The 15,284-nt window shown below is 23.8% G+C and overlaps 1 protein-coding gene across 1 annotated transcript in view; it reads right to left on the bottom strand.

Moving 5' to 3' along the window:
* Positions 1–14,582, bottom strand: part of LOC129609669 (serine-rich adhesin for platelets-like) — a 138,041-nt gene extending 123,459 nt beyond the window's left edge. The window contains exon 1 of the mRNA XM_055521754.1: positions 14,448–14,582. Within this exon, the coding sequence (XP_055377729.1) occupies positions 14,448–14,449 (2 nt within the window). The 5' untranslated portion in view covers positions 14,450–14,582. The remainder of the gene's footprint in view (positions 1–14,447) is intronic.
* Positions 14,583–15,284: the final 702 nt, after the last annotated feature.

Consider the following 15,284-nt stretch of genomic DNA (forward strand, 5'->3'; position numbering starts at 1 on the left):
TTCATAAATTATCTTCGTAAATGATTTCGTTAGGGTTAATTTAAATATTTTTTTTCAAATACAAATTCTGATACCAATTCAAAATTTGACATTCTAATATCGTTTAAGAAATGATTTTTAGTATTGCGGTGAAAATCTTTATTTTTTTATAAAATTCCTTATTTTTTTAATACATACTCGTAGAGTTCCCATTGTAAATTTTAAAAACCTAAATATCAAGAATAACGCATTAGTTTGGAATATACTCGTATATGTATATATTAGAATATATATGTATATTTCATAAAACTACCAAAATATATTCTAATACATACTATGAGCATGATTTGTATACTAATCAATTATAAAATTTTATTTGAGTAAGAATCTCAATTAAAATTTTTTTTTTAGTTTTATCATATCCAAACAAAATCTAAAATAAATATATGCAAGAGTTTCTGTCACATATGGTATAATATATATGTATACATTATACATTTATATATATAAAATATATGTATGTGTATATTTAAAATTTATCTTAGAAAATTTTATAATTTTAATAAAATATTAAGAATTCAGAGAATTTTACTACCATATTTTTATATAAGTAAATGTTTCTTTTCCTAAATAAACAATTTGACAAAAAAAAGAATGTAGTTGAAAATTAAATAATATTTTCTCTTCTACATTCGCCCTCTCATATTTTCTATTCAATTAAATTTGTCTTAATACTTATTAATAATAAAATTTTAGAATTTTTTAAACTTATTTATAGCAACTATATGTGTATACCAATTTGTATATGTAGACGTACATATTCTTATAGACGGTAATAAATATTTTGACTTCTTTTGCAGGTCGGTACTCTAAATATATGTACATATTTATGAATGTATAGTGCGTCAATAATGAACGTATAAAACTTGGTATTCCAAAAACACGGAATGAAACGTTTATAAAGAAAATATTTTGATTATAATTTCAAAATAATAAATATGAAGTCGCTGTGCTCGTATTTCTCTTATGTGTCACTCTAATACAAATTTCCGTGGCTTCCAAAACATGGCAGTATAAAAAATTTTTAATACAGTTTAAATACTGTATTGTATGAAAAAATCAGTTTCAATTTTTCAATTGGGACAAACAATTTTTGATTTACGTTTCGATACTTTTTAGAATAGTATACATATTCAAGAGAATTTAATATACATTTTGGAATATGATGATGTAAATATGATGTATATATGATGATTGTAAATCTTACGTTTTTACTTTTTGGAAGTCATAGCCTGTTTTTAAAATTCTGCAGAACTTTAATCTGAAATCATTAAAATAAAAATTTAATAATCATGGTGAAATCAGTTAAATGAACATACTGATTTTAATTCATTAAAATTCAATGAAGGTATTTAAAGGAAGCTTTTTTAAAACTTTTTGTTGCAGACATCCTTTCCACTAGTGCAAAAAAAAATTCGTGACTATTTCAATATTATCTAACGATACACTTTGAACTTTATTATTTTTGCATTGAACTTTTATGGAAAACAAAAACTATCTGTCACAAAAGACAAATGTCAACGTCAACACAAAAAAAATCAATTTAGCTCCGGGGGCGGTTTCAATTGACATTACGGAACACTATTATTATTATTAATTGTAATTTTTTGGTGATACGAAAACAACGCTCTCCCTTTTATAATACGATTACTATAAAAATAAATTTATTTTCAGGTAATTTCTCTTATATTAATTTGTATATTTATAAATATAACAAATACACACATATACACATACATATTTGCAATATAATAATAAAAATTTTTTATTGGAACTACTTTATTATTATATTTTAATGTTTTTTTTTTGTTTTTTTAATAAACATTTATTTTTGAAACAGTGATAATGATCTGTTTAATTTTACCTGAAAAACCATTAATTTACTGGTTACCGAATCTTCTCTTAATTTCCATTTCATAGTTTTTTTTTTTTACTCGATTGAGTTTCTTTTTATTTTAAATAAACAACAATTTATTCATATACCAAATTTGTTTATTAGGGGCATACACACACACAAACACATACACAGAAAATAAAAAAGGATCTAAAATAAATTTGGCTTTAAGATATTAAACGCAAATGTGTATAGGGGTGTATATGTGTGTTTATTGGGGTGTATATTTTGTAAATTAAACAAGATTTTTTTTATAAATACATACATATATATAAATTTTCCTTTAAAAAGAAAATTTATTACAAATAAGCAGTGTATACGACACATTATGGGTTGATTTAATTTTTAATGTTTTATTTAATTGGAATTTTGGAATATTTAATAAGATTTAAATTTTGTTATTTATGGGTTTGAATAGAATTAGGCTTGAGGTATAGAGTTTCGATTCGAAATAAAAAATAATCGTAAATTTGTCTTTGAAAGGTGGGGCAGGCCAATTACCCGCCATTAGTGAAAATTTTAAAAAATACATATGAAATTAGAGACAGCTTGTGTTGAGAATAAAAAGAGATAAACTTTTATTTGATAAGAATTACATACAATGATTTTAATAATGATTTGACATGACTTTCGTCAATTTTAAATCAAATCAAATTAAATATGAAAACCATTTTTGATACTTTAAAGGTGTCTAGCAAATTTATTGCAATTTCTTTCTTCTATATACACAATTAGAACTCAGAAATAGGGTTCAGTTATAGGTTTAATTGCCGTCCATATATAGCCCTTTTTCATTTAAAGCGTTTAAAAATTCGCCTCATAAAACATTTTGTCTTAGTGAACACTATAATTGAATACGATTATTGAAAAATCAGCATTGCAATCCTTGCGTTCACATCATGACATTTTGTCATGTTCGAATGTGATTCGTTGTTAATAATGTGTAAATAAATGTTGGGTTCAATGATTTTCTTTGGATATCTTTCCATTTTGAAAACAGTTTAGGGTACTGAGTGAAAGACATACATAAAACACACCAACACGATTAACAGTAGTGTGCTGAGTTAAAATATTTTGGGACATATTGTCAGTTATCAATAAGAATTTCGGGACATATACAGTTATCAATAAGAATTACGAGTTTAAAATTGATGGTAAAAAGTTATTTAAAGCTCAATTCTTTTTCCCACGAGTATTTCCAAATATTGTTGAACAGATGGTTTCAAAGGGTTAATTTACCCATATATTTTTCTTATAAGAATTTTGTTAATCAAATTTTGGTGCTTCATGAGTTCTGTTGCAATTTAAAATATTAACATTTTCGACTTGTTCAACGTTTAATCAATTGCTATTCTGTATTAAATGCTGATGTACAATTAGAAGAGGAAGCACATCCTGTATTGATTTCTATAAAAAAATGAAGAAAAAAAACTTATATTAAAGTTAAATAGGAATTAAATTTTTTTTTTCATTTTTATGTAAACATAGCACACTCTTCTGTATTATTGTATACTGTTTACATTGGCATATACATACATATGTACATACACATATAGAATATACATTATGTATATATGTATAATAGATTTAATAATAGACTTTATAAAAATAATATTGTTTTATCCCTTTTGTGAATTTTAAAATTTGTAAACACAAATTCACTTTAATATTTTGTCCTTTGTATGTAAAATGTTTCTTATAATTTCAAAGTAAAAGCAATTATTTTCGAGAAATTTAATTTTTTTTTTTTTTAAATATTAGACTCAAACTAGGCCATATACAAAAATATAACAACAAATTATGTACGTAAGAAGTATTTATGTAAAAAAAATTTTTAAATTATAATTTGAATCTACTTTATTGAAAAATTCTTTTATCGTATAATTTTTTTTTTAATATTTTTCAATTTCATCCCCTAGGATTCGCTCTATCCACAAAGATATGTATAGATACCATATCATAAGATATATAAATAATGAGAATGATACGTTCTCCTTAAAACACTTCATTAATTTTTTTAAATTGGAAATATAAAGCTTCTTATAGTTGTAAATAAAAAAATAAATAATATTTTTTATTTTTCTCCTGAATAATTTTATGTTTGTGTTATCATTAAAATTCAAATGTATAATCAAATGGCACATATACAATTCTTTGTATCGTTTTCTAAAATAGAATCTCACACATTTAAATGCTTGTTATTTTGTAAATATTTCCGAAATTGTAAACAAGTTTAAGGTTGTTCTGATCATTTTGAGAGTAGAAATTTACAAAATGCCAGTAGCTTTGAAATGTAAATAAACGTAATCTGCAACAGATATTTTATATATATAAAATAAAAATTTAAAGAAGAGTAATTAGAAGTTCCAGTTAATTTTAAAAAAATTTCCAATTATTGCCGACAATAGAAATTTAGAATGGACGATATTTTTCTTTAAAATATTTTAATTTCGTAACATTTATTTACTATTTTACGTTATTGCTGCACTCATGATGAGTTTCAAATCCAAACATAAAAAATGTCAAATTTCTCTATTTTCATTTGTCAAATTAATTTTTTTATCTGCGTCAGATTTTTATACTTTATTTTTTTCACACATTTCCGAATTTATTTGTTTTTGATATTCTTGGGTAACCAGTTTACTCTTTTAAACAATTTAAATGTACGAATTCTCATGATGGAAATACGCTTCTCCATTTAAGAGGTGTTAAAAAAGCGCCTCTCTTTATCTGTCTATGCACTATTAAGACATAGGTTCAGCTACATCGATTTGAATAAAAATATTTGCCATATGATATATGATTAATCAACTTTTAGGCGATAGCCCTTAGTAATAAAAAAAAATAATGATTTCCATTATATCTAGGCAGCAAATAAAATATACATTTCAGGCAAGAATGGATTTTTACTTTAAAAAAAATAGATAATGAAATCGTTTCGGAAAAAATTGTTTCGAATATGTATTCTAAACGCAGTATATTAAACTCTAAGACCAAATTTTATTTCAAATAAAATATCGCTAAATTTTATTCTATTTTTCACAAATCTAATAAACTTTTGTCAAATTCCGATCAAATCATAAGAAATATTTTACGAACATGTTTGACGTTTACATGTATACAAATACAATGGATGTGATTAATAAACTTTTGGACTTTTGTCATTTTTTATATATACTTTAAAATATCAAGTTATTAATTTCGATTAACAAATTCTTAAATGGCAATTTTACTGAAAATTTATCTCATATCACCGGCTATTATATCGTAATTGAACCACAATTTGATTCCCAATTACTTGGACAATCAGATAAAGCATCCATGTGTAATTCATTGAAAGATTCTTCATTAGGTTTTTTTTTAAATTTTTTAAATTATTAAATATTTTTCACAACAAAAGATTTGCCTTGTCTTATAAGCGAGAGAAACAGCTTGTGCAAAATAAATATGCATCAAGTGTTTACTTGTGACCAATCAACAACGTTCGGGGATAAAAAAAACGAGTTAACTCGTGACCGGCCAACAATGTGTTAAATAAAAATTCTGCAAAAAATTTGTCATTTCTTGAAACCTTTAGGCCACATACATGCCTCACGGTTATAGACAATTATTTCAACTACAACTACTTTAGATGTTTATGCGTTAAAAGCTTATTTAGGCACAAGATGCTTATGAGAGACAGAGAAAAATAAAGGAGTAAGATTTAGGTAAATAATAAGAAATTCAAGGGAAAATTAAATTTCCTGAAATTTGAATCAAATAGAGTTGCCACATCAAATTCTAAAAGAGGAAACCAAAGTATTTTATTTTCTATTTTTAAAAAAAAACCGCATTGTATTATGTATAGGTATAAAGTCCAGATTTTAAGTTTACCCAAGGATTTATAAATGAATGCATTTTAAATTTTCAACTTTTATAAATTTTTTTTAGCATACATCTACATATTATTGTGGCATCCTCAAGTTAACATTTAAAAATAAATATTAAAATTGCTATTTTTTTGTTTTTTTTTTTTTTAGAAAGCTTTAAGACTAAAATCATTTTAATGTATACTACTCGTATAATAGTTATTATAAAGGTATCGCAACAGAGTCTAGTAACAAACAAATACCTAATAAAATGATTAGTGATATAAAAATACATACATATGTATATATATAATCATAAACAGTTTATATAATTTAGTACATACATAAAAAATTATAAAAGAAAAATTTTGTGTTGTATTTTATTAAATTGTGAAAAAAAAAGTAGGCACAAAGGGAATTTTCAGTCAAATACTAAAAAGGACGAAAAGAAAAAATAAAAATGAACCACTCAGATAAAAAAACAAACAAGAAAATAAAAAATAAAAGAAGACAAACAAAAAACCTCATTCCCTTAGAGAAAGACCAGAGTAAAAAAGAGAAGAAATAAATTTTTTTGGACTTGGAAATATTTTAATTTTCAAAGGGAAAATTAATGTAGGATATAAAAATATAAAAATAAAGCAAAATAAAAAAAAAGAACAAGAAAAAAAAAGTTTTATTTTTATATATATATATCTTTTTAAAAGCCCTAACTTGTACTCTATTATATTTATATAGTGGGCGTGAGGCGGTAAGGAAAAAAAAATAAGGAAGCTTATAAAATGAAAATTTATAAACAACCACATGAAAAATGATGAATTTTATTTAAATTTACATACACGGTTTCCTATAACTAGCTACGAGTATAATAACAATTTTAAGAGAAAAGTATGTGTTCTTTGTTGAAATTTCCATTATTCTTAATAAATATATTTTAAATAAATTATGTTAAAAACTTTTAAATATAATTAAGTGTGCGCCTGCCCTCCCTCCCCCTCTCCATCCCAGTAAATATTATTGTAATTTAATGTTTACCTAATATTGTATATATAGACATATGCATAATACATTATAAGTATATAAGTAAATATAATAGAGATGAAGGATGCTAAAAGCTTATGTAATAAATTTCCTTAATTTTTAGCATTTTTTCAAAAAAAATTTGAAAAAAGTGTTCCGTTCGTTCGTAAATCCATTTGCAATACTTCTACACCGTTTAAGATAGAAAACTGAAATTGACATATATCGTCACTGGAAACTTATTTCTGTATACAAGTCCCCCAGAAAACCCAAAAGTATGCAATTTTTTAATTATTTTGGAATATGAATGAATAATTTAAATAATTTAATACATTGTTTTTAAAAGCAATATTTTCACATGTTGAAGAGAACTGGTGCGATCCAATTTTATTTTTAGAATACTTCTGTGTACTTAGTAGCAAGTATGAACTGAGAAATGAGAATTGCTTAAGAATTGAAATATTGATAGTTTATGTAATAACTTTCAAATTTGGAAATTTTCAACTTTTATATATTCTTATTTTATTAAGAATATTAATATTTTATATTCTAAAATTCGATAGTTTATTTTTGAAGAGACCTAAGTCAATTTTAATTGCTAATAAAATATTATAAAGTTACCAATTAAAGTTATTTAAAAATCTGGTTAAAAGAACGCCTAATTACTGTTTATTTGTCTACCTTTCTAACCATTTACTTATTTTATTACATAACAATCATTGCTTACATTTCTTGAAAAATAGAAGAGCTCGGAAATTAAGAATTGACTTAGATCACTTTCATTAAATTCTTTTTTTAAATAAATACTCAAAATTTTAAAATTTTAATTTAGCTTAAATTTAATGCGAAATTTTAATTCTGAAAAAGAAATAAATAAATTTTATATGATCATGTATATACGCCTTATTTATGACATACTTATACCATATCATGTATATGTAATTTTTTATATGTATATCATATTGTTACTGTCGAATTTCTTTATATATTTTTAATGTTTTGGGAACATTTGTAGAAATTATTTTATGAGAAAGTCAAAAATGAAATCTATTTTGTAGGAAATTCGCGGAAATCAAAATATCGCAACATTGCATAATATAAGAAATACTTATACACAATCAAATAATTGAGAATATAAAAAGAGACTGTAAATTAATTTAATTTGAAAAGAGAATTAAAGAGAGATTGAGTAAAGTAAATTTACAGTACAGTACAAAATAATTTGAACATTATGAAATCGATTATTTTTAAATTCTATTTTCAATTATTTACTGTTCATTTTTATTTCTTTTTGACAATACTAGTAAAAATTATACTCGTATTTAGGATTTTAAAATGTCCACATTTAAATAGCTATACATTTGTTTAAAGATGTTGATTTTTATTTTCAATTTTTATTTTCGTATAATATAGTTATACGATTTTGATATGATGGAATTTAAATATCTTTTTACCTATATATTAAGTAATTTCTTTTTTCAAAAACAACAATATCTACATTATACAAATAAATTGCACCCATATTGCGAAGTAAAATGTAAATTTAAATTATTAAATTATTTAAAGGAAGATCAGTTATATTTAATGAAAATTTATATTTAAAATTGTGATAAATTTTATATAGTGAGAGCCGAGAGGAGCAGTTATATTAAACTATTGAACATTTGTTTTCGACAACAAAACATTGTGTGGCTTTTGTTATAATTAATTCCAGTCTCTTAAAATGTTTAACAAAAATTTAATGGATCAGTATTTACTAGATCAAAACTTCCGGATATTCTGCTTACCCAAGAGCAAATATTCAAATTGTAAAAACCAAAAATTAAATAAAAATATTAAATATGAAAGCTTATCCTAAAGTTTTGAAAATATTTTTTTTTATATAATTTAATTTTCGATTATGGGTGCGAGATTTGGAAAACAACATAATAACATCTCAGGGTCAAAAAGTTAAGAAAAAAAAAGGCATAAAATTTATAGCATACCGGATTTTTTTTGTTTTTTTTTTTGTATATTCAAATGTATTTATACTTTATTTTTAACTTGGAAGGGATAAAATTTTTTTTAACATTTATTATTTAGTTAGGATACTTAAAATTTTCTCACAAATAAAAATCTACTATGAATCAGTATATGTATATATATACAAAAAAATTCCAGAATATTTAACATTAAAATTGTTATATAGATGGCGAGATTTTGGCTATGAATTTAAGATTTTATTTGGTACCCTACTATAGATGAGCAAAAAAAACAAAAATGTTAAATATTTAAATTTGGAAAGTCTCAATTCTTACATTTTATTTTAATATCATTTTTTTTTCTGTGTATTTAAATTAGCATTTTACATTGTATAATATATTGTTGAAACATAAAAAGGAATTTTAACAAGGGAAATTTTGTGCATATTATAGGGGCATAAGGATATTGTATAATAAATTAAATTAAAATAATGGTATAAAAATTAAGTTATATATTGTTAATGGAATAAAACTTGAAAAAAAAATTAATAGTGAAAATTTGTCATAATATTAAATAAATTTTAAAATTATGTCACTGAACAAATACATACATATGTATGTATATGGGTATGTAAATAGAGATTTATTAAAATTTTAAAATATTTTTGGTAGTCGTAATTTCGACTATTATTGTTGTTAAGTATTTTAAATTACAATTTATTAGTCACTCTAGTTACATTGGAAGTATTTAATATGCTAATGCATGGGTTCAGGCATTAGACAAAAAAAATTTAAAAACAATACCGACAGCAACGCGAATCTCATTCAAAAATTTGTCATAAATATGAGAATCAGAATTTACAGAACTGATTCAAACTTTACCTATATGTAGGTACAAACATATTTGAATAATATTAACAATTTTAAAATCTAAAAGTGTCCATTATTTTTTTAAGTGTAGCATGGTTTGTAAGTAGAAAATATTGTCAATCATTAATTTTTAATCATTCTATTGCTGTTGCTTAACTTTTACTTCATATTTTTTAAGCTTAAATTTGAAATTAACAATATGAAAATTAAAAAAATTATTGTAAAAATTGAGTATTGTCACATAAAATTGGGAAGTAATTGGCAACAATTTCTAATGTAATAATTTTATTTGAAATGAGATTATGGAAATAAAAGTTAGAATTTATTCAAATTTACTGAAAATATTTTACTTTTAATATTGCTTTAATAATTTTCATTCACTCTTATCAAGTGGTGAGCAAGAGTCGGCTCGGTCCGGCTCTGACGAGACGCTGTGGTAATTTATTTAATCATTTACGAGTCGGTAGTTGAAACGAAATTGGAAATTACAAAATTAAAACAAATAATAGTAGGCATTTTACCAAAAGTCATGCAATATCAGATAAAAGGAAAAAAAAGCTTAGACTCAGTTTTTAAAAGTTTTGAAATGGTACACACTTGAATAGAAAATTATTGTAGCTAAAAAGAATATAATTTTGTGCTATAAATAATTGGTTTTATAAAATGAAATTTATTAAATCTTTTAATAAATTTTAAACGAAAAAAAAAACTATGAAAAAGTTTGAGAAAATATCAGTTTCAGAAGACTAGAAATCACGTGAATTTAATTCCATCAATACTAATAGAAAAAAAAACATCAACTGGAATCAGAGAATCTTCCGAAACGATAGAGTTAATTCCAGTTAAAGCAACGGAAGACATATTATAGAAATTCAAGAAAGTGAAATACCGGGTTAACGAAACCAAAAGCATGTACATATAGAGTGTTATAAGGAGGAATATAAACACCTATTTGTTATTCAACATATTTGTTTACGAGCATCTAATTTAGGTGCAGAAAGATTAAAATATCCCCATCTTTCGAAGCAATGGATCACTATTGAAATGGAAAGTAACGTTAATTCAAAATCTCTAAAACAAACTTCTCTACGAAAAAAAAAGTTGTAGAGCATTTTGCATCACAATACAGATATTAAGATTATGAACTGGTTAATAAAAATTTCTCAGCTCACCATTGCTATTATCCCAATAATATTCTATACTCGTACCTATAAATTTTATTCCAAATCAATATCTTAGGCTATTAAAATTACAATATTATTTTTCATTATTCATAAATTAATTTTTTATATAAAATAACTTAATTAAATCCTTTTTAAATTTTAATTAAATTACATGCACCCATATATGTTTGCTGTTTTTGTTCAACTACACAAAAATCTTAATTAAATTATTTTTATTAATTTAATATTTTCTATTATCGCAAACTAAGGAGACCTAAAACTAGAGATTACAAGTATATTTGCTTTTATAACTGAGTTTGATTATTTTAAAATATTTAAGAAGTTATAGTCAGTCGTTCACACGAGAATATTTTCAAAATTGTTGTTTGCAGCTTATGTACCAACAAAAGCACGTTATAAGGTTGTTTAATTTTTTACTTAAAATTATTTTTGGATAAAATCTCCCTGGAACTCTTATAGGATCCTAATATATTTTCTGAAGTCCTCTCGAATAAAAGTTTTAGAGTTCTTCCAGACAATTTCTGCAGTACCCTTTGCAACTATTGAGCATAAAATTTTAATTTTGACTAAAAATTATCTGTATGCACTATTTGGGCCATGAAAACTGTACTATCATGAATTGTCATCCATTAAAGTTTTTAGTAAAATTTATTTTGTTAGAAATCAAAAATTTGAACAAAACATGCCATATTATGTGTGTGTATTACATATAGGGAGTGTTATAGTGAGCTAAGTAACAGTAGGAATTAAAAAGAAAAAAAAAAGAGATAATAAACTCATAAATTTTATGCAAAAGTTATTAAAAGAAAAAGTTTTCCTAAAGAAAAAGCGAAAAATTCTAAGTTTTGAAAATGAGTTGTGCTTCTCTTTATTATTTTTTTTTCTCGTTTTTTATCCAACTTTGTTTTTCATTATTTTTCTTTGACTTTATTTTTGAAGATGATGTAAATAAATAAAAAGTTTCACTTTGAAGTTAATTTTAAGGTAATTTTGAGATAATCATTGAAAAATAATAAGGAACTTGAGAGAACATTTTGTATTCGAGGATTTTTAAATAGGATAAAATCTGAGGGTCTCAAATAAGTAGGTTCACAGGAAAGATAATAGTTTAAGAGCAAAGAAATTATGATATTTTATGAATTATTAGAAAATTTGAAAGAAATTAATAAAAATTTTAAAAATAAGGTTAGTAAAAAATTATTTCGGAAAATAAGTTTATGTTATTTTTAATGTGTGTTTTCCACAATTTATTTTAAAATTAAACAAATTAAATAGCTCTTCCCAGGATTACACTATAAATAAAATTTAAATTTCAAAGCTAGTATTGAGCGCATTTTAAATAACACACAATGAGTTTAATACTTTGTGACAGTTCTATACGAGATAATATTATAGAATATTGCATATTTAGAATGCAAAATTCTCTAAAATTTTTATGCTAAAAAGAGAATTAGAATCAAATCCATTCGGGGTTTGTAAATTGGTTCTGCTTCTTTAAACAAGTGGCAGAGATTCCATAAAAACAAAACTTGTTTTATTTAAATTATTTCTATACTATTATATATGAAATATCAAAATATTGCATACTGTTAGGATGAGAAAGGGAAAAAAACTGAAGGAAATGTTGAAACATTTTGATTGAATTCGACGAGTAAACACAAAAATTATAATTTTCGACGACAAAACATTTACGGTTAGTCTTTTGCCTTTATGAAAATTTTTATTCGGAATTGTTTATTATCCGTTCGACATAAGTATAAAGTATAAAGTGTAGAAAATTGAGAAAATTTTATTAATTCTGAGAAAAGCGGATATTTTGCAAGAAAAGGTAAACGAAAAAAAATTTTTTTTTTCTAACGAAATAAATTTTTTTAGTTAGTGTCTAGAAGGTATTAAGATTTCAGACACTTACAAGTTGGTGTCTATTAAAAATTCGATATTTTTTTTTCTCGTTTCTAATGATTTTACTTTAGTGTTTTCTTTGTAGGTTTGTGGAATTTTAAAATATGTTACCTATTTTTGTACAATATAAAAAGACGAAGAATGACGAAGATTGGTAAGGAAGTTTTCTTAATAAATACACGTGCAGACAGATGAACGGATGAAGAAACTGAAACTACTATTGTTTTCCAATACTCCTTATCAATTTAAAATATTTTTTATGCTTAAATATATAATTTGAAGGAAAGCAACAAGAATTGTCAGAATATTATTTCTCCTTTTTTTTGATAGATATTTAACTCTCTCAATTAAATAAGTTTTTATGTTTGAAATAATTTAAATTGCCTTACAATTTTAGGTATCTAAATTTAAACTCTTTTAAGAATCACTAAAAAGCTAAAACAAACAACTTTTTAAGAAATTTCATTTGTATTCTAACAAAAATCATAAAATTAAGAAAAAAATAAAATAAATAATTTTTAACAATTCAAATTGTTTGTCAAAATGCCAAGAAAATCAAAAATATTTTCACATATTGTTACTCACTTGAATGATAAGACAGAAATGATAGGAACAACGCAAGCAAGTGTACATCAAATTTCAAATAAACGCGTAAAAGTGATTGATATTCAATTTTTTTCTTAATTCCTTTTGTACAAAGAGTTCAAAAAAATATATGATAACACTCACTGTCAAGTTTTCAAGGCTCATAAGATTTTTGAAAAAATTTTTTTGTTTCTGTAATTGATCTTGAAAAATATTTTTTTTTTTAAAAAAATTAATTCAAAATTATTTTTTTTAAATTTTCAGTAGAATGCAAGCTAATTTGACTGTACTGCAATCCTACTGTACTCCAAAAATATGAGTTCGCTGTCATATTTATTCTAATATAGAAAATAGACATTGTTCTAATGAAAGATCTCCTCGGGAAAATTGTATCCCAAATATTTTGTGTTGATTTTGATAACGCAAGCGGTAAATTGCAGTGTAAACTGGCAAAAAAACCTTTTAATATAACGCAAAATATGGACGAGCCGGACGAGTGCTTCTGGCAAAAACATTATTATGTATATGAAAATATTATTTATCAGAATGCAAAAAAAAATTCAGTTACCTACGTTGTACATAGTCCCTAAAACTGGTTACAGACCCTAGATTTTTCTTTAAAATGTCCTTTTGTAATTTAATAATTTCATTCATATTTTTTTTTTCTTTATCTGTTTTGTTGTTTAAAAAGCATTTGCATATCTCTTATATATGCCATTATAAAATTAAATTTTAATCCTTACCAAGGATTTTAATTCAAAAAGTAAATATTTACAAATGTTATCAGAAAACTGCATATATGTTTAATTAACTAACACCAACAATATAAAAACAAAGAATAAATTTCTTGTATCATATATAAAACACACAAAAGCACACACAATTTTAAGTATAACACATATATAAAATACAAAAGAAATATGTAAAACTAGAATATAAAAAAAATTTTTATATGACAAGAATAATTTATATGTAAAAAGGATAACACATAAAACAACTTATGAAAATTTTCAACACATGAAAACTTTAAAAATAAAAAACATAATAAACAAAATTTTTTTTATCCTTAATTTCTGTTATATGTATATATAGTATTATAAATAAGGAACATTTTTCTTTTGAATTCATATTCATTAAAACTCACATTTGTTTATGACAAACTATGCAAACCCAATCTGTTGTACGTGTTGTAAATTCTCGACAAGTCTTGCAAACACGTAGCTTACAAACTCTACACGGAGCACCACGATTAATAATACGTCCTAATTCTGTACTACACCTTGCACAATAACGACTAGATTCAATTTGAGGCCGATCTAATGATCCTGAAGTTTTAATAGCACCTTTCTTTCGTATACTATGTAATTCAGCACGTAGAAGCCTTTTTTGTTTTTCATCATTGTTGTTATCAGCGTTCGTATTAAACAGCATTTTTGTTATAAAAATATTTTCATTGTTACCATATCATGTGAATTGAATTTTTTTTTCCATATAACATGTAAGTGAATATTTATGTACAAAAAAAAAAAAAAAAAAAAAAATCCGTTAAAAATTTTCGTTTAATTTTTTGTGGACGTTTGCCAACCGGATTTTTTTTTTTAGTTGATCATCGTTGTTGTTGTTTTAATTACCATAGTAATTAGTGGTTCATATTTATTTTGTTTTTTTATTTTCCATGAATGGTTAACATTTCAGTTTTTGTAGAATAATATGCAGAATAAGAGAGCATCAAAAATTTTATGAAAAAAATAAAGATAAAATTTGATTTGTGCATTTTATTTTGTTGCCGTCCCCAGGTTTTTATACCAACATCAATGTTTCCGTTCGTGTTACAGTTTAGAAAAAGGAAAATGAAAGCATTTTGAAAAGAGAGAAAGTAAAAAAAAAAAGAAGAGAAAAAATAGAATAAATAGAATTTATTTATTTTTTTAAGTTTTTAACTACAAGATGGTACAATAATCTTAGATGAAAAATTTTGCAA

Source organism: Condylostylus longicornis, unplaced genomic scaffold, assembly GCF_029603195.1.
Source record: "Condylostylus longicornis isolate FDR11 unplaced genomic scaffold, ASM2960319v2 ptg000040l, whole genome shotgun sequence".
NCBI lineage: Eukaryota > Metazoa > Arthropoda > Insecta > Diptera > Dolichopodidae > Condylostylus > Condylostylus longicornis.